Source organism: Aptenodytes patagonicus, chromosome 6 (genome assembly GCF_965638725.1).
Source record: "Aptenodytes patagonicus chromosome 6, bAptPat1.pri.cur, whole genome shotgun sequence".
Taxonomy (NCBI): domain Eukaryota; kingdom Metazoa; phylum Chordata; class Aves; order Sphenisciformes; family Spheniscidae; genus Aptenodytes; species Aptenodytes patagonicus.
The window spans coordinates 22,926,776-22,954,447 of record NC_134954.1 but is presented as its reverse complement, the minus strand read 5'-3'; the positions used below and the strand labels follow the sequence as shown (position 1 = coordinate 22,954,447).

General features: G+C 39.1%; 1 protein-coding gene across 1 annotated transcript in view; it reads left to right on the top strand.

The window, feature by feature from the left end:
• The window catches only part of LEKR1 (leucine, glutamate and lysine rich 1), a 64,098-nt gene that overhangs the window by 19,790 nt on the left and 16,636 nt on the right, over positions 1 to 27,672 (top strand). The window contains exons 4-6 of the mRNA XM_076341477.1: positions 3,729 to 3,848; positions 4,491 to 4,666; positions 8,042 to 8,227. Of these exons, the coding sequence (XP_076197592.1) occupies positions 3,729 to 3,848; positions 4,491 to 4,666; positions 8,042 to 8,227 (482 nt within the window). The remainder of the gene's footprint in view (positions 1 to 3,728; positions 3,849 to 4,490; positions 4,667 to 8,041; positions 8,228 to 27,672) is intronic.

The window sequence follows — 27,672 nt, the reverse complement described above, 5'->3', positions numbered from 1 at the left end:
CTTTGCACTCTGAGGCTGCAATTCTGTGCTAACCTCATTAGATCAGATCTCTGGAATGGAAAGAGTAAGAAAATGTGTCTGTACTTATTTGCAAGTTTCCTTTTTAAACCAAAAGATCTTCAAATACTGCCCATTCTGGAATGAGTAAGAATAGAAAATGAGCATCCAGTTTTTCATGGATCCCAAAGTTTTGATTTGCTGTTGTTCAGTAATAATCACTGCTTTTTTTGCTCAAAGTATAGTTAACAGAATATATCATCTGCAAAAGTAGATTTGAATTTGTGTGACTGTTAAGGGGATGATCATTTCTCCATTAGTCAGTGACACCAATCTGATTCTGCTCCCAAATGCAATCAAATGGATTTTATTCTCTCCCCACCTGCCCTCCACCTCCAAAAAATTTACAGGTAGATATGGGTAAATTTTCCTAGCAAGGTAATGCCAGAAATTTCTTCAATTTTTTTAAGTTTTATCCCCCCCCCAGTGATCACAGTTGAGTCCAAACAACTTGCTTTTTAACTACCAGATGTTCAGTTTTGGTTTTGGCAGAGCTCTACAGATCCAAGTTTCTTTATCAGGACTAATATTTTTTTAAATTTGCATTTTGGTGCAAGTGTGTTACAGATGATCTATCTGATAACAGTAACTAATGCACATTAATATTATGGCTAAATTTTTTTTTAACTATAAATCATTCTCATTTTCTTTTGCTTTTTAAAATGGAAGCAAAGGCTGATGTAATGCTTCTGCCATCCTTTGGTTTTGTAAAATATTTGTTGATTCAAATATTATTTATTTACTCGTGACAATGAGTCACCAGTAGACAAATAGATCATTTACTCTGCTTGCAGTAGGTTAACAGTAAGTGTTGAAAGCTTACAAAGGGACTGATTTTTAACAGTTGCATATCATTGTAGTTGTACTTTTGGGGATAGAAGAATATATTAGAATGGTTACCTACAGCTAACAGAAAAGAAAAAAGTTGTACTGTAAACTGGTATTGATGTGCTATGTGGTATTCTTTCTGCGCATGTAACACAGGAAGGGAATTGGATTCAACTGTCTGTTATTCCCATACGGTTCCATTAATTTCATTACAATTATGGGAATAAATCCTGAGTTGTTGAAAGAACAGTGTTTAAAATGTATTTATTTACACTGATAGCTGTGCTTGAAAAATAAACAGGTCAGAACTGCTGCTGTAATGAAAAAGTTCAAAAGGTAAATTTTAGAGGCAAAGAAAAACTTGCAGGTCAGCCGTCTGCTCCTTTGAACTGGGCGGCTGCGTTTGCTGTAGCTTAGTGTCCAGCACGAGGGTGGGTCATATCCTAAGCAGGCAGGAGAGCAGCGCGTGCAACTGTGCACAGCTGTGCAGTGACGAAAAGCTCCCTGTGCTTCCCAGGGGCTGCCATCCTCCTCCTCTCCTGTGAGCAGGTGATGGTGGTAAAAGAAATACTGGTCGGTTCTCCTGTGTCTTATCATGGGGCTGTTTTTTTCAAAATACATGTACAAAACTGGAAGCGATTAAAATGAGAACATTGTTCAGATGTTAGCAAATGCACTGAACAGCGACCCTGAGCAGGCAGCATCTCTGTGTGCTTCCATGTGACTACAGGAATTGTGCCCAACCGCAGCCTCTGCTACACCTGGTGTGGGAATGGGCTGAGCCGGCTGCGGAGCAGGCAGTCTGGCTGCCTACTGCAAGAGTGAGGCTGTGAGAGTGGGAAATCCCATACATGGGGAAAGCCTTCGCCAGATCAACCTCATCTGATGAGGCGTCTGGTTTTGTTCCCCCTTTTTCTGGGTGGGAAGTGCTGTGGAGACAGAGCAAAGCCTCTGTGAGCGGCAGTGCTGCTTCTCCCCAGCTGGGTGATGTTGTTGTGTGGCCGAGGCAGGGGCTGGTTAAGCAGCACTGTCTGCTGGCTGTGAAACAAGCTGTTAGTCCACAGTGGTGAAAGAATGTTTTTTCCCCACTTTATACTTATTATACATCTTGAGTTGAATATTCCCGTACATAACCATGAGCACGTATCATCTGTCTCTGATCACTTTTCCCCCAGCACAGGTATTCTACCTCTGCAATGTCATAATCTCATTTAAATAAGCATAATTGAAGCACAGATGTGACAAATGTTAATTTGTATTTTTAATGGGAGGGAGGGTACACAATGTATTTGTGAGTCCTGATAACAGTAAGCTTTTCTTTCCCACTCCCAGACTTAGGATCTTTTTTGGTGTCAGATTTGAAGTAAAATGCTGGAAGTTGTCACCTGCACTGTAATTTAAAAATTACGTGCTGTTGTGATGAAGCACACTCCATACCTAGGAGAAGGAAGCATGAAAAGACTTTTCAATATATTCAAGGCAAATACTTACAGAGGGTGTTGTGGCAGTGTCTCCTTTGATCCTCTTCTGTAAGATGATCGCTTGCAGGCATTCTGAGGGGTGTTAGGAGAGGGAGGGGAACCTGAGGAGAGCTGAGGCTTTGGTAGGAGCCTGACACCTGGCCAGGATTTGACAGGTAGAGCCAACAAATCACAGCCTTACCACTCTGTCTTGTGGTCAACAGTGTTCTGAGCCCAAAATCTGTTGCGTGGTTTGGTGTTTTTTTTTTTTTTCTGAAAGGAAAGAGAGGGGAGTAAAGAAAATAAATGCATGTTCTCTCTGGCATATTGTGGGACAAGCTGGGAACATGAAAACCTAGCTCTAGTCCAGAACTTCCTGCTGTCTCCTTAAGTCTTCCTTAAGACAAATGTAGGAAAATAACCTTACTACCTTGACATTTTTGATCATTTTAATGCTAATGTCATTGCCTGAGTACATGGAAGTAACATCTGGTGGAAACATTTTCTGTGAAAAGCTTCTCTTTAGCTCTTTAAAATGCCATTGTCAAGCAACAGAGGTCTAAATTCCAGTTGGTACAAAAATAATGGACAGGAGGAATATATTTTACACATGTATTTTTTTCTATTATTATTTGCTGAGCACCATTAATTAATTCAGCAGTGCAGAAGTACAGTTCCATGGACATGAGTGTGAAACTCTGGGCAAAGGGAAACGAGAGTGACTAATTGGGATTCCTCTTTTGCAAATGTCTGAAATTAAGAAATAGATAAACAATTTGAATAGAAAAAAATTATGGTAACAGTAACCAAATATTGAGTATTTGCTGTTTGTTGACTTTAGACAATTTCCCCTTCAGCTTAGGTGAGCTCTCCATTACCCTTTCCTGCACGTCCTTGCAGTTGTGTGTAGAACCTATGCAGCTCATTCTGGTACCTTGCATCACCCTGCTGGGACAGGGTACCTACCTTTTGGGTATTGTAGCCCCTAAGCTGGGTACTCAAGTTGAACTTTAAGCTGAGATTTTCATAATGGCGCATGTTTTTTGGAGGATGAATGGGTTCTGTGTTCCATCTGTGAATGACCACTGGATTCTTAAGATATTTATATAGCATTGCATATGAGCTGATATTGGACATACACATTTCCACATTATTTTACAAATGTATTATGAGTATTACTTTGAAAGAGTTGCTCAAGTGGCTCATACAATAGCCAGAAGATTAAATTCTCTCCATTTGGAGATCTGATACCTCGGTCTGAAATACGTGATTATTATCTTTGGAAAGACTTTCAGCATGTTTTTAATTTAAAGCTGAAACAAAAGTTAGAGGTTGGTTAGTAGTGCAAATAATACTTTCTGATTATTTTATTTACATCTATAGAATAAAAAACCTAACAGTGGAACTTAAAACCAAGCAAGATGAATTAAAAAATGTGAAAGAAGATTTGCGGTATTTCCAAGAAGAAAAGGAAGCTGCCTATAAGCAATCACAAGTGCTCAGGTAAGAACCCAAAAAGAAATCCCAATGTTGTGCTTCCTGTGAACACATACAATCAGTTTAGAGGATTCAGTGGAGATGCAGGTGAAGGCAAGGGCAATACTGTGTGTGAGAAGAGTGTTTCTAACCATCCTAGTGTTTCTTGCTTTTCCAGAATATAGTGAGATGCTGTAGTGTTAGCAAATGTAACCAGAAAATACCACTGTTGATTGCTGATGTTATTAGCCACAGGATAAATTCTTCACAAATTTAAAAGTATTGATTAACATTTAAAAGCAAATGTGTACCACTTGCTTGTAATGCATTGGAAATACAGTATTTCTTACATATATTGTTTATAAAGAGTCAACATAAGCTTGGACATATGGTCATTAAACATGATTACTCTTTCTCAATAAAAATGATTGTACAATTGTCTGTAGAGTTTTCTTCATTTATACATGTAAGCTCTAAATCAACATTTAGAAGGGAGAAACTTTTATTAAATATACAGCATATTTCATACACTAAATTATGTAACCCAATATAGTATGAATTATCATATAACAGAAAAGTAGATAACAAGTTTACTTTAGTTCCCAAGTTTACTAATAGTATTTTGTCATTTTAAAAATGTATGTCTGGTATTATTTTTCTGTCTTGCAGAAATACATTGGAACACCATTGCTCAACTCTGAACAAGGCTGTCTCACTGTTTCCTTTTATTAGAAGTGAACTAGACAGTATTAAAGAAGTCATATCCTGTAACCTGGAGAACTGGGCTGCCATGAAAGAAGAAATTTTTCTACAAATAAAAACTGTTAGCAAAGAAGCTTTGACAGGTAAATAATCTTGCAATAATTTTGGGCAAGATAAAATATTTTTTGGTAGTTGAGTGTAACACAGTAAACTAGAAGGTAAAATTACTTAGATAATTTCTAATTCTGACATTAACTTGTCCAGTTCCAAAGTATTAGAAGACCCTATCTACTGCTGTGGCACCATGCGAACTGAGTTGAACTCGGTCCAGTTCCTGTTGGATTAGTGTGCTGGACCAATTGTTCAGTCAGCCAAGTCAGACTGAAATGGAAGTAATATAAATATTTACCATGATTTGAAACATAAATAATACACTTAGTATATGGATATGATTGCAACACGAAGACTTGGAGATATTTTAATTGCCTTTTGTCTCCTATTGCCAGTTTTTAGCACATGCTCGTATACACACACGATACTATACGGCAATGGTATAATATCCTTTTGTGGAGCTGCTTGAGGGTCCTGCAGTGCTACCTCCCCATCCCACGGGCAGGCTGCACCTCTTCCCTTGAGCAACCGATGGGTGTACACATGTGGTTGCCTTGAATGCATGAGCCACTGCATACGAGCAAACCTGCACCCAACATGTAGCAGCTACTCCCTCCTTCCGTTTCTGAATAAGAACAAGTAATACTCAAATACAGCTGTCTTTATCTGAGGGGTCTTTGGGATTGAAAGGGGCATGGAGCAGCCCGTGGGCTGAGAATAATTCACTTGGCCCACAGCCTGCTTCCTGCTCAAACAAGGGCAGCCTTCAGGAAAAGAGAAAGCTGGAAGCAAGACACAACCGATGGCTTGTTTGTGAAGGTCGTGCCCAACCCTCAGGCTGGTGGTCGGACTTGAAAACTCAGATTTATTCTTGAATACCATTTTTGCTCTGCCTCAGTTAAGAGATTAGTTTTGCTAAAAAAAGTGTGCAGTAGTGTAATTACAGACTGTACCATCCAGAGCATCCAAACAGCCCCTGTGCTGACTTTTACAACTTTAATGGTCTTTGGACATAATTTTCATGTACATATTCCTTTCCTTATAGTTTTTGTGTGCTCTGTGTGTATGAGTTGATGAGCCGCTATTTGCTCTGGAGGTTAGTTTTATCAGGGTTATAAGGTAGCAAAGAAGTAGGTGAGCTGATGTCACGCTTTTTGTCCTTGTGAGAAGGAATATAAGGGCATGGTGGGCGATGTGCATCTCCCAAATCACTCTGCCAGTGAAACTGTGTGAACTCCAGTGCAAATTCACAGCTTAAGTGAAACCTGCATGCGTGGGGTATCTCAGAAAATGTGTAGCTTCATTTTAAATAGTAGCTCCCCAGTAGCCTATGCTTCCTGTGAAATTAGAAGTAATTTTTAATGTTTTCAATGATTGCTTTGTTCAGACTGGGAAGAAATAAGTGGGGCAGCTGTGCTGCAGGAGCAAGTAGGCACGCATCCCACTGAGACAGCGCCTGGGTCTGAACAGAGAGTTCGGGGTGTCCTGAGCCCAGGCAGCAGAGAGCCCAGAATGGAGGGCTCTTGCCTGCTGAAGATGAGCGTGACTGGAAAATCATTCTTTAGTATTCAGTTTTTGTAAGAACAATTAATTTAAATGTCAGTGTCAATATCATGCATTTTGATTCATGACTTCATCTCCTAATTAGACTGAGCACAGAAAGTATTGTATGTCCCTAAGTATTCCTCTCTTCCTGTGCTCATTCTCTGCCTACTTCTAGCTAATAAAGGGAATATGAGCATGCATTTCTGCAAACATCTTCAGGTTCAAAGAGATTCATAACATTTTAAGGCTTCTTTTCTGGAGTATCTCTTGTTTTATTTGTTGTAATACTGCAAATATATAGAATATTGAAGCAGAAGTGCAGCCTTTCAGGTTCTTTTGATGATTATACATGCCATTATACATGCTACGTATCCCCGACTGCATTCAACAATATCCCCTTGAGAATAGTGCCACAATGTGAATGTTACATACATCCTTAAATCTAGCTTTCTAAATCAAAGCAATTTAGTCACACATAATTTTTTTTTGGCCTGTGAGTGCCATTCAAAACCTTTTATGTTCTGTTTTATGAGTTGTTCATTATTAATATGTGGCAACATATGAATATATAGTAATTTTTTTGTTTATTTTACCTTACTGTTTTGCAACAAGATTTTCAGAACTTATTTTTCATTCAGATTTTTGAGAAGAAAAATGTTACATGAGGTGCTACTCTTTATGCCTAGACCAGTTTGCTTGGTTAGTTTGAAAACAGCTTATAAAAGCCCTTGTATATGTACATTATTTAGCCTTGGTTAATTAATGGGAAGTAGAAAGAAGTATAAGAACATAAAATCTTTTGGTATTTACATCATTTAGTCTAACAATAAATTGATTTAAGTGTGGAGTAGTTGGGAAAGATTGTAGGTAATGAAAATATTTGCACCGCAGAGAACTTAAAATTTGCACGTGGGCAGCATATAAAACATATGTAAGAGCTGACTTGACAATAGAATTAGACTTCATCTTACTTGAACATTGTCATCATTAACATAAATAAAAGTGATATAAGTTCTTTGGACAACTGAACATTAAGGGCTGTAGTTGGAGAAGGCATAGAAAAGAATTGCAACTACTTTTGAAAATGTTCAAATGCACTCATCAAGGATAACTGAACTCAGGAAATAATATGAAAATGTAGGAGACCCACTATACCCCACCCATGATTTACTTATTTACCTTGAAGTAAAAACTACCTGGGAAACTTCCTTGGGACTGCTGCTCTTCCATGTTGAAGAGCTGATGAAAGATAGTGACAAAGCCTGTCTTATATAATGAAGATGTACTTTGATTACTTTAACAGCAGTAGCCAGCTAAAGAGTGAGAAAATAAAATGTAATACACATGCCCAAATATCTTCTGAACCAAAAGCTTCAAATTGAGCTTTAGCAGAGTCTAGCCCCCTTGATATCTTCTCAAATTAATTTCAAAATGAGTCTGCAACTGTTTTTATATGTCAACAATGGTTTGTGTATCCTCTTAAGATAAAAAGCTTGGATTCAAATATTTCTGTCACCTATTGTTATTTCATTTGGAATATATATGTGTATTTTAATTTGATTTTGAGATCTTGGAGGAAATACATATTATTGCTTTAGAATAAAATTTGTATTATTTGTCAGTAATATGTGTTTGGCTAAGTACAAGTTATCTGTGTGAAGAGATATTGCACAAGGCACTTCTTTTGGCCCTCTACATTCTCAGCAGAAGCATTGCTAATATATGTGGCTTACACTGCCCAATACCCAAACTAGGGTTACAGAATGCTGAAGTCCTGAGATTGTAAATCAGGTCTAATACTTTTTAGTGAAGAAGGTAAATTTGACAACAATCTATATGATTTTTTTTTCCCCCCTCCTCAGAAATACCCAAATTGAATCAAAGATTAGCAAAATCCCAGAGAGAGAATGAATGCCTACAAGAAAAGGTAAAACATCTGACGCTGGTGGCCGACACGGTTGAGCTGAAAACTCAACAGCTTCAAACTTCACTTCAGCAAGGGAATGAGCTTCAAAGTAGATGCCGTGAACTACAAAAGGAAACATTAGGTAAGGGAATTCTGACATTTCAAGCAAACTTCCAAGTAAAATGAAATGTAAAAAAAATTTTTTTAAAAGCACCTAAATTGTGGCTGTTACTGTGAAAGCACTCAACAGCTCAACTCAGGCCTGAATAAAATGTGGATGTTGCACAGTCAGAAAAGACAGTATGTCATTCTGAGGAGTCTGTTACCCTACTGGGAACACGAGTCAGCTGAGTGGGGGGGGGGGGGAATGAAGGAAGGGAGGAAAACAATGAAGATGGTGGTAATACAATTATGCTGTTACTTGTCAGTCTTATGTAAAACATCAGGGAGAAGGCTCTGAGATTAAAATTAAAAGAAATGCTCTCATTTTGAGTGGAAGGCCAGGAAGGATTTTTGGCAATCAGCAACAGAACTGAAAAGTAAGTCAGGCTAAGCCAGTCTCTTTTCTCATAGATTCATTAAACTTGAGACTGTCTAATGATTTGCCCTTGATAGTGTGTCTCAAGAATCTAGAGAGTCCTCTTGAAAACTGTAAGAGTGGTTATAGCACTTGAAATTATAATATCTTGTGAGCTCTGAGACAATAACTCATTACAAAAAGATTATTTATATTAGTATCTCTTGAATCTCTCTTCTCTTTAAAGTAGTATGGCTTTTACAGTGCTTTTAAGCATTTTAAGACCTTTAAAACATATAGAGGTTGTGCTGTTCCGGGCACAGTTTTGAGTCATCAAATTGGCACAGCAATTACCATGCTGCCTTATGCACAGTATGTAATGTCAAATTTAAAGCAGTAGGTCTCAGCGCTAGTCATGATGAAGGAATTTCACTGATCCTTCAGTGCCAGCGATAATATCAAATGTGAGACTGCAAAGTAGAAGACTGCAGATACCATCCAATGAGTTATCAACCCGTGTTGCTGAGAACAGTCTTTATTTTTGTCACTGTATGACAATACTGTTAGGAAAGCTCCAGCAGGGATGTGTTTGAATGGTAGAAATGAGCAGATAACTCTACATCATTTTCCAGACAGTGTTCATATAAGAAATAGACTTAATATGTCTTCCTTTTTGTGGTATATATTAAAAAAAACCCTAACTTTAAATGAATGCAAAATCAGTTAGGTTTTGCTCTGACAAGATTCTTCTGTGGGCTATTCACAGCATCCACTTTTGTCTCCCCCCCCCCCCCCCCCCCCCCCCCCCCGCCTTGGGGAGCTGCTAAGTGTTCCAGTATCTCAAAAACTTGCCCATGACGTTTTTTGGTAGGCTCATTGTCTGATTGTAGCTACCTCTTGTTATTTAGTCCTCTGTTCAGAGTAAACTCTGGCAGGTAGGATTTGGGGAGAGGATTGCCTTAAAAGTGTTTAGCTATAAGTCATTAGCCACAGTATCTCATTCTGAAGACCTGAGTAAATGGAAAGAAATGCATTAATTCTATTTAAATTTCCTTTTTCAAGACAATCTTGAACACACTGTTGGACAGTGTGAAAAATCGTACCTTTTTGTTTGGCTTGTATGTAAAATCACTAGGAGAGATTTTTTTAGGAAACATGAAGTAAAATGCTGGTAGTACATAAATGGTATCTGCTATGTTAATTTTTTGCAAAAAAGTAAACAATCTCAATATTATATGTACATTTAATATATATATATAAAAGTATTATATATTTGAGACAAGAGCCTGGGTAAAAAATAATAATAAAAAAAGCCAAAATTCCAAATAAGCTCAAGATAACATCACTAGAAAAGATAAAATTGAAGGACTAGGTTGATAATTGCAGTGATTTATATGCCACTTTGAAGATGATTGTCACAGATGCCCTGTTCAGAAGCCATGCACCAATGTTTTGGTACATGCTTGTTACATGCTTTTGTAGCGTCATGTTTTGGTCACGCTGTTGCATTCTTGAAGAAGCAGCAGACATACAATGCTCGTTTTGCCCTAATACTTGTCTGTCTTCTGTGTTCTTTATAACCGGAAAACTTATTTCCATGTTCTTTTTAGAAACATCTTCTCCTCTATCCTTGTATAAATAGACACAAGTAGTGATAAGTCATAAGCTGTTAGATCATTTAATATTTACATTTCTCTAGAAATCTAAATTTCTGCAGTTTTCAAAATGGGTCTACTACCTGGCTGCCTTGAGGAAAACATAATTACATTTCACATGCATTTTGTAGGTGGAAAAATTAATCAAAACAAAACAATCTCAATGCAAAAAATAGCTCCTTCTCAAGTATACTTTGACATTTCATTTGTGCTGAAAAGTGTTTTAATTGTTTTATACAAAATAAAAAAAAAACTCGTGAGTGGCACAAGTTAAGTTGTCTGCTGGTGTGCAGACTGTTGTAGTTCCTTCCTTAGTGTAAGCACAAAGAACAGTCCTTCGTACAATTTCCAGAACTGTAGATTTTACTTTTTATAAGATGCCATGTTCAATATAACTCAGATAACTTTACACATTACTGAGTTAAATTTTTCTGGTGAAGTGGCTGTATGTGGGCATGTGAAGCTGTCTGTGAATTCAGTGGTAGTTCACATGCATTCTTGGGAGCTGGAATGTTGGCACTCGCTGCTGTTGTAGAAAGTCTAAAGTCCATTTAATTCAGTATCCTGTCCTCACCACCGAAAAACACGGCGTGGTTCAAAGGAAGGAGCAGGAACTCTAGAATAGCAATTATAGGATAATCTATCTTCCTTACGTATCTTATCTTGATCTAAGAGGTCCTTGAACCTAATAAGACAATCTTTTAAGCTTTGAAATATGTGGTTTAATATCATTGCATAAGATATTTGTATCATTACGTTTATGCTGATATGAAAACTACCCTTAGTTAGAATTCCATTTTCGGTTTTGTAAAGCTGTTTACTTCAGAGGTTCCTGTAAACAATGAGTTCATAGTTTGTTCACGTGCATTGTAAAAATACATTCTTTTTCAGTTTTCCCCACCTTTAACTCCATGGAGAATTGTCTTGTTCTTATGTTAGAAGACCAGAGAAAGATGCTTGCAGTCTGTAATTTTTTTTTTTTAAAGATTATTTGGTGTGTTATATATTTTTTGTGATGCTTGCATGGCTTTGTGGCCCATCTTCTCAAAATCTGAATTTACTTCCCTAAGTTGACATGTTGCATCAGACCATCACATCAAGCAGTTAGTTATATTTAGGTTCTAATTTCTTACCTTTAATTGATATGCATAACTTAGGGCAATAATGGTAGTGTATATATATGAGTACCATGTCATGAGCAGGTTCAGACTAGCTCACATAGAGCATCTCTACTTTTTGTGCTGAAAAAATCTGAGCTTACAAAGAAGTGACTATTACAAAGTGAGCTTACAAAGAGGCCCTATTCCAGTCTGTGGATCATCTTGCTCTTTTTTTTTTTTTAATTAAGTTTTGCTGTATAAGAAAACCAAGATTGCTCAACATTTCCTATAAGATCATCACTGTTTTCAGTGGCTTAGAATATTACCAAACTTAACTACAATGATTTTTGAATATTAATTCCAGTAAAAATGGTCATAGCTTTCACAAGGGCGGGATGGCTGGAAAAGACATTGGATTTTACGTTTAAATCTTATGCTGCAAAAATTTTGTTGAAAACCCCATGAATCTTCTGTTCTCTGAAAGAGGACTTTGAGACAGGAGGTTTGACAGTTTTCTTGACATAGAGAACCAAGTTAAACTGACTTCTAAGCCTTTGAAAACTGAAGAGACATTTGTTGGTGTGGTGGCTAAACTCTCTGTGTTTTCAGTTTCAGTCTCCAGAACACAAGGGCTGGGCAGCGCTTTCCCAAGACTTGCTTGTTCCATGTGTCACTGTGGTATTGGGCAACAGGACAGAAGACAAGGAGGTTGTCTCTGCGGCATGCCCTGTGCTGTGCCTGCCAAGTGCCCTGGCTCCTGGGGAAGGGAACAGCCTGGGTGGGGCAGAGACCAGTGCAGGAGCGCATAGGTTAGGACGTTGTGGCAGGGATATCAGGGAACTTGGCTTACTGGCTGCTCTGTAAATGAGCTGGGGAACACACACTGAGCAGTGAAATGCCAGTCCTGAATAGCTGGAGTTCTTTCGTCCTGTGTGGCGACAGGCACAGAAATCCTGTGGGATAAAAAACAGTATGTAATTATATCCTGAACAAATATTTCATAATGCATAGTTGATAACGCATGAAAAAACAGCTGATATTTTTATGTTTGACTGCAGCACTTACCACAATCACTAGTGCAGTTTTTGAGTGTTGAACTGTATATATCTTATCATAGAATCATGGAATGGTTTGGGTTGGAAGGGACCTTAAAGATCATCTAGTTCCAACCTCCTTGCCATGGGCAGGGACACCTTCCACTAGACCAGGTTGCTCAAAGGCCCATCCAACCTGGCCTTGAACACTTTCAGGGATGGGGCATCCACAACTTCTCTGAGCAACCTGTTCCAGTGCCTCACCACCCTCATAGTGAAGAGTTTCTTCCTTATATCTAATCGAAATCTACCCTCTTTCAGCTTAAAGCCATTACCCCTTGTCCTAACACTACACGCCCTTGTAAAAAGTCCCTCTCCAGCTTTCTTGGAGGCCCCCTTCAGGTACTGGAAGACTGCTATAAGGTCTCCCCGGAGCCTTCTCTTCTCTTCTCCAGGCTGAACAACCCCAACTCTCTCAGCCTGTCTTCATAGGAGAGGTGCTCCAGCTGATCATCTTTGTGGCCCCTCTTTGGATTTGTTCCAACAGGTCCATGTCCTTCTTATGTTGGGGGCCCCAGAGCTGAACGCAGTACTCCAGGTGGGGTCTTGTCCTGGTTTTGGCTGGGATAGAGTTAATTTTCTCCCTAGTAGCTGGTATAGAGCTGTGTTTTGGATTTAGTATGAGAATAAAGTTGGTAACACACTGATTTTTTTTTTAGTTGTTGCTGAGCAGTGTTTATACTAAGTCAAGGACTCTTCAGCTTCCCATACTCCGCCAGCAAGGAGGTGCACAAGAAGCTGGGAGGGAGTATAGACAGGACAGCCGGTCCAAATTGGCCAAAGGGATATTCCATACCATATGATGTCATGCTCAGTATATAAGCTGGGGCTTGTTGGCTGGGGCAGCGATCACTGCTCGGGGACTGACTGGGCGTTGGTTGGTGGGCGGTGAGCAGTTGCATCATCTCTTGGTTTTGTGTGTATGTTGGTGGTTTTTTTTTCCTTCTGATATTCTCCCTCTCCCTCTTCTTACTTTCCATTACAATTTTTTTTGGTTATTGTTATTATTTTATTATTTCAAGTATTAAACTGTTCTTATCTCAACCCACAAGTTTTCTTACTTTTGCTCTTCCAATTCTCTTCCCCCATCCCACTGGGGGGGAGGGTGAGCGAGTGGCTGTGCAGTGCTTAGTTGCCAACTGGGGTTAAACCACAACAGGTCTCACAAGAGCAGAGTAGAGGGGGAAAATCACCTCCCTTGACCTGCTGGTTACGCTTCTTTTGATGCAGGATATGGTTGGCTTTCTGGGCTGCGAGCGCACATTGCTGGGTCACGTTGAGCTACTCAGCAACGAAAACCCCCAAGTCCTTCTCCTCAGGGCTGCTCTCAACCCATTCTCTGCCCAGCCTGTATTTGTGCTTGGGATTGCCCCAACCCATGTGCATCCTAGCCTGCACACTGTCATTCTTCAGTGAGAAGCATGATTAGAGCCATTTCCTTTTTGGTTTGAGACCCAAAGTCTACTGTCCCATTCTCATTTTGAATCATCCCCAAAATCCAGGGACATTGCAGGGTGTTCTGGAATAGTGTTCACAGAAGGAAACTGGAGCGATGTGCTAAAAGAAAGAACTTGAGTTGGGTAAGATAGTTGTGCTCTGTGGTGGCTGGGAAGAGAGTGCTCTCAGCAGTGTATGTCAAGAAAGAGCTAACGAGTGGGTGGCTGGAGTCAGTGTCCTTCATCTCTCCTGCAGCCAGGGAAGTGCAGCTTTCTCCAGGCTACATGCTGTGCAAGGAGAAGATGACTACAGAATGCTGCATCATTAAACACAGCAGGTACAGAAGGAAAAGCAAAAGAGCTTTTCCTTTTTCCCTCTGGCCTAGTTCCAGATGACTCTTAAGTTTAACAATGGTTTGTTGCATTGGGTGTCCTCAGCTGAGCAACAGCTGCCGTGTACTTCTCAGGCGCTTCAGTTCTAGTTTCAATTCTTCTATTGCCAGTGAGTTGAGGGAAGAAGGGGAGCATACAGAGTGTGCTTTTGATGGTGTCTAGCGTTTCACTGGAGCAGATCAAAGGTGTCAACAGCAATGGGACTGCAAATTGTCCTCTCCCCTTGCTGTCCTGGCTTCTCAGTCTTGCACACACCACAGCTCACTTTCACCTCTATGTCATCACCAGGAGCTAATGATTTTTTTAGCAAGAAGAAAGTTGATGAAAATGTCCCCTTTGCCTGCTTCTGATGGAAAAATTTTACTCTGTCCCCATAAATCCTGTGGATTTATATCTATCAGCACTGCTGGTGGATTTTATTTCTAAATTTTTGCATTTTCTGTTCCGTATTTATGGTTTAAGAAGTTGCATATTGTAGTTTCTGTAGTGATGGGGTCGAATCCCCCTCTGATGGCTGGACATTTGAGGCTGTAACTGGTATCGTGTACCACGTTTGTGGGTATGTCTCCTTTTGCCTTTATTTCTTCCATCCTGCCTTGGGTGCCTCTGGGCGTGAAGAGCGGTCACTGACTTTTCTTCCAAACAGTATTAACAAGACTTCCATATCATCGAGTAAAGCTGTTGACCTCCACAGGAAATTGCAAAGTAAAGACATATTAATCAGCAACCCAGGTGGTGAGTATCACATCTCTAATGGTAAACTTACCATTCACTTTCCAAAATTACTCCTTTCATCCAGAATCCTTCTCCAAGTTAATTTGGGGAGGATGTTTGTGATTCAGCTCTCACCAGTTATGCTGCTCTTGGAATTCAGCGTTAATGTGAGCAACTATAGAGTTCTGGTTTTGATGAGAGAAAAAACTTGGGATTTATTGAACTAAATTATCATTTTTCACTTTGTGACATGACTGAAAGTGAAGGCATGACTCTTGAAAGAAGCCTAAAATGTTAGAATATTCTGAAAAAGTTTTATCCATGCTTGCATCTTTATTAACTTTTTTCCACTGCTAGCATTGATAGGAGACCTAGCCAAGAGCTGCCATCTATGTTTTTGTCTTTTTTTTTTTTTCCCCCTGTCCACTTAAAAAGGAATATTTTGGAAGCTGCTTGTTTATGTTTATAAAGAGATTTGAAAATTTACAGTGCTCTACAGAGCTACTCCTTCCCTCAAGAAATCTTTGAAGTGCACTGCCACTTTACCTCTCCTGCTCACTCACCTTTTTAAAATATGTTTCCAGAGAAGAGGGATTACAAAAAACCAAAAGCATATGTAACGGGGTCACTGAAAGTTATCGCAGTGGTTAGGGTGACTGTGTGGATTCTTGGGCATCTCGGCAGTGTAATACTTGAGCAGAAGGGTCAATGTGACCGCCGCTCATCATGCTGTGCTGTTTGACTCACTATTTACTTATTTTGCACGTGTCAGGTTTCTTTTTTAAACTCCATATAATAAAAACTTGAAATAGCAGACATTTTGTGGAGAAAACACAAATAAAACATTGTATATGGAATTAATACAGAATATTAGGACTCTGCGAAATCTTAATGAACAGCTAAAATATCAGCTAAGCAGATTGATGTTTTATGTGAGGCATTTTAAAATTTATTTTTAAGAATAAAAAAAAGTAGCAGTTACTTCATAATAAATCAATTATTAAGAAGCAATAAAATGTTTGATGTGGATATCCAGAAGGAGATTTCAAGACAGAAAGACTGCTAGCTCAGGCACTTTTATTCTACCCTTCCTGAATAAATCAGTAAAACACAAATCCATACGCATTTGAAGAGGTCTGTCTGTATGGAACTTGTTTCTGGATTGGGGTAATAAAGCCGGCTAACGCACTGGTGATAAAAATGTTCTCTTTGAAATACAAAATACAATTTTCTTCATGAAACAAACATAAAATATTATATGAGTTTACCACTATATTAAAATAAATTAGTGGGAACAAACAACACTTTTTTTTATTGCCTCATTTGATGTTAGTGAAAATCAATTCCAATTAGTGGATTTACACCATATAAAGTCAGTCTGTAGGAAATCAGTCAGATCTAGAGTGTCCATGGTTTGGGAGGGGTGTGGGTGTGTGTTTGGGGTGTTTTTTTTCCCCACAATCTACTTTGAAGTTAATATCCCTCTTTGGTACTGAAATAGTTCAATGCTCCAGGAAAAAAAACCTACTGGGATTTGTGATTTACATGTTTTGAAAGGATTTTCCTTTCTGCACCCAATATTTTGAAGATTCTGGTTTTGTGTATTTATCATAGAATTGTAAATTATTGAATATTTCATATGATAGCAGTCATTAGCAAGAGCTGAAACTAAGCATTAGTTTCTACTATTATTTCTTTGGTTTTGTGCTTCTCATGACTTTCCGAAAATTATCTTTGTGAATTACATTTTGCCAAAGAGGTGAATTTGATTGCTGGTTTCATACCACTTTTCAGACTCATAATGCATCATCCAGTTAGCTAGAGATGACAGGTCTTGAAAAATGCTCAACGCAGGGTAAGGTCTGGTGAATAATTGTCTAATCAAATAGACTCACCAAAAAAAAAAAATCAATAATGCCTTGTGAAGACCTGCAATAGCACATGCTCCTAAAAGAGAGAAGCTGATATCTGTGCTTTAATTTTTATTTTATTTCATTTTATTATTATTCATTATTTATATTTTATCTGTATTATTTATACAGATATAGAATAATTTTCTTCACAAAGTCATTGCAGTTTTTCTTTAGCCCGTTTATAGCTACAGATTTACCTCTGGGTTTAAATTGCTGGCTATGCACATGAAATCTGTCTTTTAAATCTTTTGATGCAACTGCTTCATAGGCTACTTAAGTTACTGAATATAAACTTAGCAGTGGTCTGCTGACATAAGATGACTAATGAGATGATTTGAAAAATGCAGGCAGCTGTAGGAGTAGCTGGGTAGTTTGAGTGGGGAATGTTAGCACTCTTCATGGAAAGAAGGAGCAGTATTTTCATCTACATGAAGTGTCTTTAATGACACTTTAAAGACCGCTTTGAAGAGCTTTGCAAATCCAAAGAGAGAATAGTTTCCTGTAGTTTTAGGTAGGCTGCAGTTCAAATATCCACTATTCATACTACAAGTACTGTTGAAATATTTTTTTATTAATTCCAGCTGTGGTACTGAGAATTTGAAGGGCGAGAGCTGGGGAATGCAGTGTTGGTGTTTGAACAGAATGTGACAAATGGGTTAGACAAAGCAATGGCTCATTAGTGCTTTTCAGCAGTCTCTTACAGTGGAAGAGGAAATGGATGAATACGGTGGAAAGAACAGCGTCCTAGTTCTCTTCAGCTAGGTGTTGGGATAATGCTGTGTTTGAGTATGATTTAGTTACAGAAGGGCCTCACTTTGCTTCTTGAGGAAAAGCAGGAATCCATATTAAAGGAAATATATTTATTATATTTTGTTTCATCTGCTTGGCCTAAACACTGAGAAAAAAAATCTGTCTCCAAGGAAACTTAAGGTCAGAAGCTCAATTTTCTCACCTTCAATTTTCCCAGCCAATAGGTAAGTGACAGTATTTCGAATCAATTTTAATACATAGGAGAAGCAGGTCTGTAGGAACAATTCTGACATATGCCAGTTACCTTGGGTTCAAAAAGGCAGGAACGTATGCAGAAAATTCAGGCTTAAGGACCAAATCCTTTGACGCCAGAGTGTGAACCCCAGCCATGGCTGAGCAAATACCATGTAAGCAATCCCTCTGACTGCAGAAGTGTTTGTAACATGTCACTCATGCACTCGGGAAGTAGGGGGGGAGCGAGAGGAGCGGGGTTTGCTCGGATAGCGTTGTTTCTCTAATTAAGCACTTCATAAGGTCTTGGAAAAGATAGCCATCATGTTTGCATGGTGTATGCAGTTGCTGGCTTATTCTTTTGAGAGCACTGAGGGTGTTCTAGATTTGTACCACTCAAAACTGTTTAGAATCTGGTCCCTTCTCTTGCTTTTTCTATGTTTGTTTTGTATATGAATGTGAGAGAACTAACATACTAGTTCAGACCAGAGGTCCAGAAAGCCCAGTCCTGGCAGTGGTCAGCAACATATGCTGGGTGAGATAAGAAACAGACACTCCTTTTTCTGGCACATCCTCCAGTTCCTGGCAGCTTTTAGTGATTTAGAGACTTCCTGGTGGCATTGGTCAGGTCTCCAGAAAGGATGTAAATTTATACGGCTGGAGTCCATCCCTGGGCTCCTTCCAGACAGGCTTGTGCTTGTGAGTCACAAATAAAAAGAAGTACTTTCTTGTGTATCCAAAAAATAATTTATCTTAGAGAACATAGTGCATGAAGTATTATAAATAAAAATAAATAGTTCTGTTCTGTGCGTGCAAGGACTCTTGAGTATTTAGTTCAGTTCTTTGGTCTCCTTAGAAACATACAGTGAGGCAAATTTTTCCTAGTGTGACAGTAATTTTTCATGTATGTATTTCATATTTCTCACAGCTTCTCTACTATGCTTTTTAAATAAATGTACTTAAAAGTATCTGTTAAGTATACATCCTAATTTGATCTAGCATTAATGTTCTAAGAAAATTTAAATATTTTTACCCCTTTTGACACAGCTCATCAGCCAGTATTCAGGGTCTTGTCGGTTGCTCCCTACAGGGAGTAGTTCTTTAATAGGTTTTAAAGAATACCTACAACCTCCCGTTTTCCAGAATACCGGAGAAATTAAGCAACAGGAACTGGGTTCCAGTCTATCTCAGCCAGGGATCTGTGCAGTGCTCTCCATTTCTATCTCCTGACTGTCTTCCAGGTTCAAGCTACTAGTGTTTTCCTGACCCCTTGGATTCTCTGTTTCTTTCTGCCTGTCCTTGTAATGTTGCTGGGCTGCACTTGCCCTGCTCCCTTCTGCCTCAGTTCCCTTACGGCAATATCGTGGCTCCTGCATTTGAGTTTCTGTTCCAGCCAGTCCCTTCTGTGCCCGAAAGAGCTTAACTGCTGCTCACCATTTCCTGAATGAAGGACATTTCTCACACTCACCAGCCTCAGGGAGGTTTCGTTCAGTCCGCCAGCATGACAAATATGAGGGGAGTGTCTCACAGGGTACTTGTGTTCACGTATATATGGACTAAGTCTCTGAAAAAGATTGATCCTAAACTGAGATTAATTGGACAAAGGAAACTATCATGGCAAGAGCCGGGCTAGTCCTGGCTGGCCGAGAGGGGACCCAACAGCAGTCTGGAAGTGCCTGGAGGGCAGAGGGGAAGGTGGTAGATCCAGCCTCTCCCAAGGAGTGGCAGGTGGTAAGGCAGGGGACACCGGCCACAGCTTTGGAGCCTGGGAGCCTCGGGATGGACGTTGGGAAAGCTTTTTCAGCAGAGCGTGGTGCAGCGTGGGAAGACGCTGCCCGAGGCTGGGGGAGTCTCCAGCCTTGGGGGTCTGCAAGACTCAGTTGAATAAAACCACAGATAACCTAGTCTGGTTTTGTCAGCGGTACTGCTCTGGGCAGAAAGCTGAACAATGCAACCCCCAGAGGTCCCTTCCAGCCATCTTCTCTGTGAATCTGTACCCGGCTGAATAATGATGAGAATTTCATAAAGCTTGATAAAATAAAAAATATTTTAATCTGTGATTCTTCTGCAAGTAACTGTCTACTGCTGGCACACATGCACTGAGACTGGATATTTCTAGTCAGCAGGACTGGAGGGCAGCACGTGCAGCCTGCACAGCCTTTCTGCTTCTCGGTGAGAGCGTGAACGGGACTGCCCCAGAGGCTCTTTCTCATCAGTAACCGCTATGATGAGTCAGAGCTTGTCTTATTTAAACCAAACTATCTGCCAGTTGTTCCACAAACCATGCTTAAATAAAGGGAAAATGAAACTACTTTCTCCCTGTGCTGTTTTTCTATGTGCTGTAGAGTGTGGTTAGAAGTAGCAAATCCACTTGTTTGCAATCCCCAGGCAGGTAGTAAGAAATGGACTGTATTTCTGAAATTGGAAGCAGATAAACTTTGCAGACATGCATTTATTCTTAGGTAGGCACAGTCATTTTATGCCAGAGACTTAGTGATACAGAACAGATTCATACCGTGACTGGCATTGACCTAAATAGAGCTGTGCTGTTGAGTTTCTGTCTGCCAGCAGCTGAGCTGGTGGTGCTGCTAAGGCAAAAGGGTCTCAAGTAATGATTGGGGTCTGCATGTTTTCAATGGCCATAGCTGTTTGAGCTGTGCATATTAACCTCTCTAGAAAGTCTTAACTACTGGCAAATAGTCTTCCTTTTCTTACACATGTATAAAACACTGAGCTTTTATTTAGCTGAGACCAAAGTTTTCAGAAAACGTCTTGGATTTTTTGTAGGTTTTGCAGGAAACTGAACTGATCTCACTGTGAATCTGTTATGAATTAGATGCAGAATTGATGGCTTCCAGAGTGGCTGCTTCCCCAATGTGAATATAGTTCACAGTGCTGCTTTTTTTTTTTTTCTTTTCCCACTGAAAACTTTACCAGTTGTTGCTATTTACAAAGCAGGAACTGGAGCCTTCATTCAGCACCGTGCCGTTGGCTGGGCAGCTGGAGAGGATGCAAACCGGGTGGCTAAATTTCCTGAAACCCATTTCTGGGCAGACTCTGTGCTCAGTGTTTTGCAGATACTGTGGGCTGCATCTATGGGAATTTGCCCAAATAAGAAGAAACAGTCACCAACTTTGGTTCTTTTTCTTTGGTTCTTCACATCTTTTCTCTGTGCATGTTCTGTGCTGTGCCCTCCCGGTCTCTGTCCTTATCACAACAGAGTCTCATTTTATGGAGAATATGATACTGCTAAAACACAGAGGTGTAGGGGAGGCAGTTTCTGCCTTATCCACCTTTTGTCCCTGTTTGGAGGGAGGGCTGATTGCATGTGCTGCCTGAAAGGTTGCTGTTGACTGTTTATGACTATGGTAAGATCCACTGTGAATCACAAAGATAAGTAAAATTAAACATGAATGATACTGAGATGCATTTGGACTGAAGATTCTTTAAAATGAGGTACTTCTTAAAGCTTTAAAATGAGTATCAGTATTACAAAGTGTGAATGCTTTTTGTTGGTTTTGCATATTTTGCAGTAAGCTTTATTTTCATTACTGGAGAACATTTTTACATAAGCATTTGAATATATTTTTCTTTATTCAACAAGTTTTCAGCATAAGCTTCCATTTGTATTACCATTCTCCTTATTAGTGTCCTCATTTTTACTATGTTTTTTCAAACTTGATTGAAATCTCTGTTATTTAGTCTCTGTGGGCGTGGGTCTGATCCCTCAGACTTTCTGCTAACCAGCTCCCATTGACTTTGGTGGGAACTCTCTCCAGAGAAGACTTGCAGAAACCAGCCGTATAATTGAATCCATCTACTCCCTCATGAAAAACTCCTGTCCAATGCTCAGTCATTATGAAAACTTCTCAAAACAAATTGAGTAAAAGAAGAAACAGAGCCGAAAGAGACCACCCAAAGTACTAGAACCAAAACAAGCACTACCCCTCTCCTTTTCCTTTATTCCAGAACTTGTGTCCATACTCCCACATCTAGGAAGAGTAAAAAAGACCACAGTTGTTAATAACTGCCAGAGATCTTCTATAATAACAATTTAAAAGAATTGTTAAAAAGAGATGTTTGTGAAAAACTTCTTTGTAGCAGCCATCCCCATGCAAAGAAAGGCAAAGGGCTCTCCTTTTTGTGTTGCTGATCTACAGTAATTTGGTCTTAATCTGTTTTAACAAAGCAGTCACATTGCAGTCGAACTTGTTGTTGTCAATGTTAGATTGTTCCCACGTGTTCTGTCTAACATCTGCTTGGTGTGTGAAGCCAAAGTTTCCCCTTTTTTGTAGGCATTCAGAGCCATTTACTTCATAAGCCAATGGCAGGATGAATGACAGGAAATTAAAGTTGAATTATTTAGCTTTGGAAAAGTATACAGAACAATACATTACTGAAGAATGCCCAGTTGAAGAAACTAAAGTAAACGAAAGTAACTGCAGGTGGTCTAATCTGTCCTCTGTGTACTTGGCCACAACTTCCCATTCGTAGAGAAGGCAAAGATGCCAGCTCTGAGCAGCAAACATCGCAGCTTGGTCCAGTGTCTATTGTGCAGTTTTTTGATGCGGATAACAGGACTTAGATAACATAGTGACTGCATGGCTTTGATTACAATGGGAGTTTGTCAGCGAAGTCTTTAAAACAGCTGAGAGGAAGTTTTGGCAAGAACACTGTCACACAAACACGGTTTTTAAATAGTCGTAAGTCATCAGTGATTTATCTCTATGGGTTCTGTTCAACAGCAAGCATGGATGCTCAGTGGCTCTTTCCCAGGGAACTGAGGGGAAAATGTGGTTGGCTTTCCAGGCACAAAACTGAAACAGTGAGAGGGTACTGAAAGATTATAAATCACTGGTTCCCAGTGTTTTTGACAAGCAGTTAAGCTACCCTCACCACTTATTGTGGTCATGCACTACCATCAAAGTTTGGGTACCGTTGAAAATAGCTCTGTGGAAGAGCTTCAGACTACCTTCCGTCAATTTGAGGAGCACAGTCAAACCAAAGCATCTGAGGACTTGGTATCACAGGAAGAATGGCAGGGACAAATAAGGATAAATGCAGGTTACCATTTATTTAGTAAATATTATTCCAAGTGTAGTCAGCATCCAGTGCACCAGAACAGGGGTGCAGCCATGAAGAGCTGGGAATGTCCCCTAATCCAAGTAGGAAAAGAGAAGGTACCAGTCTCCATCTCTTTTTTTTTTTTCCTCTAGGAGTTGAGGTCAGCAGTCTTCAATCCTTTTTTACTGCTGAATGCTACTCCTTGGTTGTACCCAGCTTAGAAGGGGCACTATGAGGAATACTGAGAAACTGTAGAATCTGAAACAACTTGGTTTTTTGATTTGATTTGATTTTTTTCAGGAAAATTCCTTTCTAATGCCTGCAAAGCTGTTAATTGCTTAACTCATCGCACAGGAAAACATACAGTCATAATGGGTTAAGGAGGGATGGGGAGAGCAGATGAAAAAATGTTGAACCAAGTTTTAGCTGAATAGTTTGCAGCAAAGTTGTGTGTGCTATTAAATAGGATTACTGCCGCTGAGCACAGTGGTCAGGGAGGTGATGTTTGGAGCAATGCCTCTTTAGAGTTGACTGTTTCTTCTTCACCTCAAGCCTCTCCTAGCTCAGCTGTTGCTGCACTGCTCTGTGTTTTATGGTGGGAACATATTCTGTGTCTGCTGCTGCTAAGACCAGTGTTTTTGACAGCATCGGTACAGTCTTCCTGAGAGGTCTTGGCTCTCCCCCAGCTGACTGCATGCCTATACAAGTGGAACCGCACAGATCCTTGCTGTTCTCCTGACTGTCTCTGTACAGAACCTACTCTTCACATCTGGGGAAATGAGGCAGGGACTGGTCTGTGGAGGTAATAAATGCCACTTGGAACGGGGTGCGAAGGAAGTTTAACTTAACTTTTGCCAGACTGTAGCTTGATTTATGTGCAAGGCTTAACTTAACTGTTGCCAGACCTTTTCACTTTCCATTTCTTTTCAATATTGTCATGGGAAAGCAACCTTCACCACAAAGCTAGAAGTATCTTCTTCCTATTTGATGAAGGGGGTCAGTCTCTATGGATTTCTGAGACTTCTTTTGTCTAAATGCCAATGTATGGTGCTCTCAGGTAGAAATGTATCCAGTTGCTCCTTTTGATTCTTGAAGTTTCTGAAAGTCTGATTTAAATAAGAAGTATTCTCTACTAACTGAATATAGATAACAGTTAATTATTAGTAGTAGGTAACAGTAAATATGGATGAATTATTATCTGTACTTATGATGTCCTTCTCCTTTTAATATGTGCAATTTCCAGAATGCCCAGAATATCAACTCTGTGTGTGTGTATTTGTAGTTCATCTTGTTTTGAAGTTTTGTGGACTACTTACCTCTTGAAAAATATAGCATGACGGTATTCTGTGAAAGACAATTTCTGGAATATACTGGAGGATTAGTTTACACCAATCTAGCTACATTTATATAGTTTTTGCATTAATTCATTCCTATCTTCAAAGAGGAAAAATTTGCCTAATGAAAGTGTAGTGAAAATAACCTCTCGGTTTATGTATTTTATGAAATGGGAAAAAGAACTTCTGAGTTGTATCTAGTTTGACAGAAATCTGAAAGTTGCTAATAACTCATAGAAATGCTGTGTACTTGGGCGTGCCTTGCTGAGTGCAGGAGACCTCCTGCAGCTGTTGGATACCAAAAGGTCCTTTTGACACTTTTATAAGGAATGCCAAGGAGATGGGCAGGCAATGATTCACCTGGGAACAGTCATCACCATTTATCCCTCCAAACCTTCTCAAATAACTCACTTGAACAACAGATGCCAGAAATTATTGGAAATTATGCCAGAAATAACGTAAATAATTTAGATGTTTCTAAAAAGTCCTAATTTCTAGATAAGTTTTTACCTCCTGTATGATACTGTGCAAAGTGTTTTGTGAATATCTGTGATGAATAATGTATATATTAAAAGACAGCAAATATTCACTCCATTCAAACTTCGGGAACTTATTTCACATTAGTCAACTAGACATTGCAACAGAATATATATAGAAGTAACCTTAAGCTGTGAATTCTAGTTTTTTTTGTAATTATAAGGTTTTTTTTTTTAGTTGCAATACTTTGTATCAGTTCCTTTAAACAAATCTATCAGTAAGTTTAAAAATGTTTATATTTCATAATTTTCTTCTCTTTCTAGACCATTTATTGCTGAAAAACTCTGGGGAATGGAAAACATGCATGAATATTCACTTTTTTTATATTATGCAAATAATGTCAAGTGTAGAAATGCTTGTGAATCTCTTGTGATCACACTCTATGAAAAAATGAGAGTGCTGGTTGCAGATTCCCCAGCTTCACATAATTCTTTCTACAGCTTTGAACTAAAATATTTTTCATGAAAATGTATTTTATACAAAGAAAAAAGATATTCTTTGTATTTTTTAAATAGTTTCAGCACAGAAGTATGAGGACTACTCTCTTCTTTCTTCCCATGCTGCATCCTCAGAAAGAGGCACAAGTGCCTGGGAGAAGAGCCATGGGTGAGCTAGATACAAAGGGGTTCCTGAGCAACCTCCAGCTTTCCCGGTCTGAGCAAACATGCAGACAGCCCGACAGCGCCCAGTCATTACTATGGCTCCCTTTTCCTCCACCCACATTAGCAGCACTTTATGAAAAAGTACAGTTATAAATTGTAAAGTCATTTTAGAGATGATACCACTGTGCTGCTACTATAGGAAGTTTTGTTTTCAAAGTGTCTTTTTCTTTTTAAGAGTCTTCCGAGAAACGATCTTAGTGTCATCTGTGTATCACTTCTTCAGCAGCGTCAGCGAGAAGGGTTTGGGGGTTTGTGTTCTTCTGCTGGTTAATGCAGACGTACTGGCACATCCATAAAGTTGGCAAAAATAAAAGTAAGCTTGTGTTTTTGTCTGGCCAGTGATTAAGGACATATTTTTATTTAAACAGCAGGCTTTTCTGATTCTTAATTATTTTTTGATGACAATCAGTCACCCAGTGATAGGCAAAACTCTTAAATATGGACTAAAAATCCCATACTCTTTAGGGGAAAAGCAATTGGAGCAAATTTACAGTATATTTTCAAAATGAAGTGAATTTTTGCATACATTTGGCTGCTCCATTCACTGCTGTGTTCCTTTGCCATAGTGGTGACTTATTTATAAAGCATCACGTGCTATACTTTGGGGTAAAAGAGACAGAAAATTTGGTCTATAAAAAGTTGGTATTGTTGGAGACCTGGAAAACGACATGAGAAAATAGACTACTTCAGATATAATCGTCCCTGGAATGGAAAATAGAGTGCAGAATGCAAATGATGAAGCAGAGCCTTTGAGGGGAAAAAAGAAAAAATCTGCTCTCCAGGCTGGAGAGGGTTTGCTGTGCTTCCCACTGCAGCCCTGGCCATGCTGAAAGGGGCTGCTTTTCCCATTGGAAAGCATTTTAGTCTGAGTTTTTCTCTCAGAGCTTTCACCTATATTTCCAGATGAGATAAATTACTTGCATAATCTCAAGAATACTGGGTTGTTTTTTTTTTTTTTTAAGAGCGGCATATCATTATGGACTCTTGGATTTCCAAATCCGGGACAGGCAAATTTCCATGTGAATTGCCATTTGCCATTTTTCAATATATTTTGGCAATTTAACATTTTATGCGTTAATACCCTGCAAAAACATTGGAAAAATAAGAAAAATAATGTCTGGAAGTAAATAATTTTAGACCTTCCCTCTAGTTGTCGGTTCTCATGGAACACTGTTGATTTCTTACTATATGTATAGTTTTATATGTGTATGTGTATATACACACACACTATTTTTCAGTGTGATACTGATATAAACCATACCTGGTGATTAAACATACTTTTTACTTTTTCCCAGCAATACTGTTCTTTTCAACCTGTTCAAAAATTGTGTTTTCTGTGATGTCTCATGTTTTGTGGAATAGGTTGAACTGTTTCAAGGAGGCAAAAAATAAACTTGGGTGACATCAATCTGAGGCAGCTCACTGCATGCACAGCAAAGAGTGCTATCAGCATCCCCTGTGGGCTAAAAAAATGAACAGATTAGCTCCAGGAGGATCTATAATGTCCAGGTCCGTTCGCTTCTGTCAATCAGGGCTTGTAATGAGCAACGCTTTTGTGTGAATCCATTCTCATTTATTAAAAGGCTTTTTTTCTTGAATATCTACTTACACTCTTCTGTTTGCTCATTTAATTATGTGGACCCTGACTGATGTGAATCGGAGTAGAAGCTGTTTCAATGTTAAAGGATTAGTGACCTGGCAATGTCTCTAAACAATTGCAAAAATGAATGCAGCAGGACTGCATTAATTTTTTTGTGTCTGAAATGTATAAACACAATGGCAATGGTATCTTACACAAAAATATATTTTATCTGTTTTGATGTCTGTGGCAGGTGGTATAGAAAGTGCTTCTATAATTAACTTCCACTGACTTTTGCAAGGGCTTAGTCAAGCCCAAAGAAATTTTAACTTTCTCTTAAAAAAGCTCTTCATAAATGCTGATAGTTTGGGAATGTATCTGACAGGTAGTGTGTACTTTACCGTATATAATTCTCTCCCTGATTTTTTTAATTGCAGTCTGAGATAATGAACAGCTTTCCCTTTTCCTTTATTGAAAATATGGGACTCTTTCATGTAGTAGGATTTAGCAAGATAAGGTGTGACGTGGGGGATTGCTGGCAGGAAATCACACTCCGGGATTATCCAGCATCATGATAGTTGCTGGAAATGACTGAAATAGGCATGTAG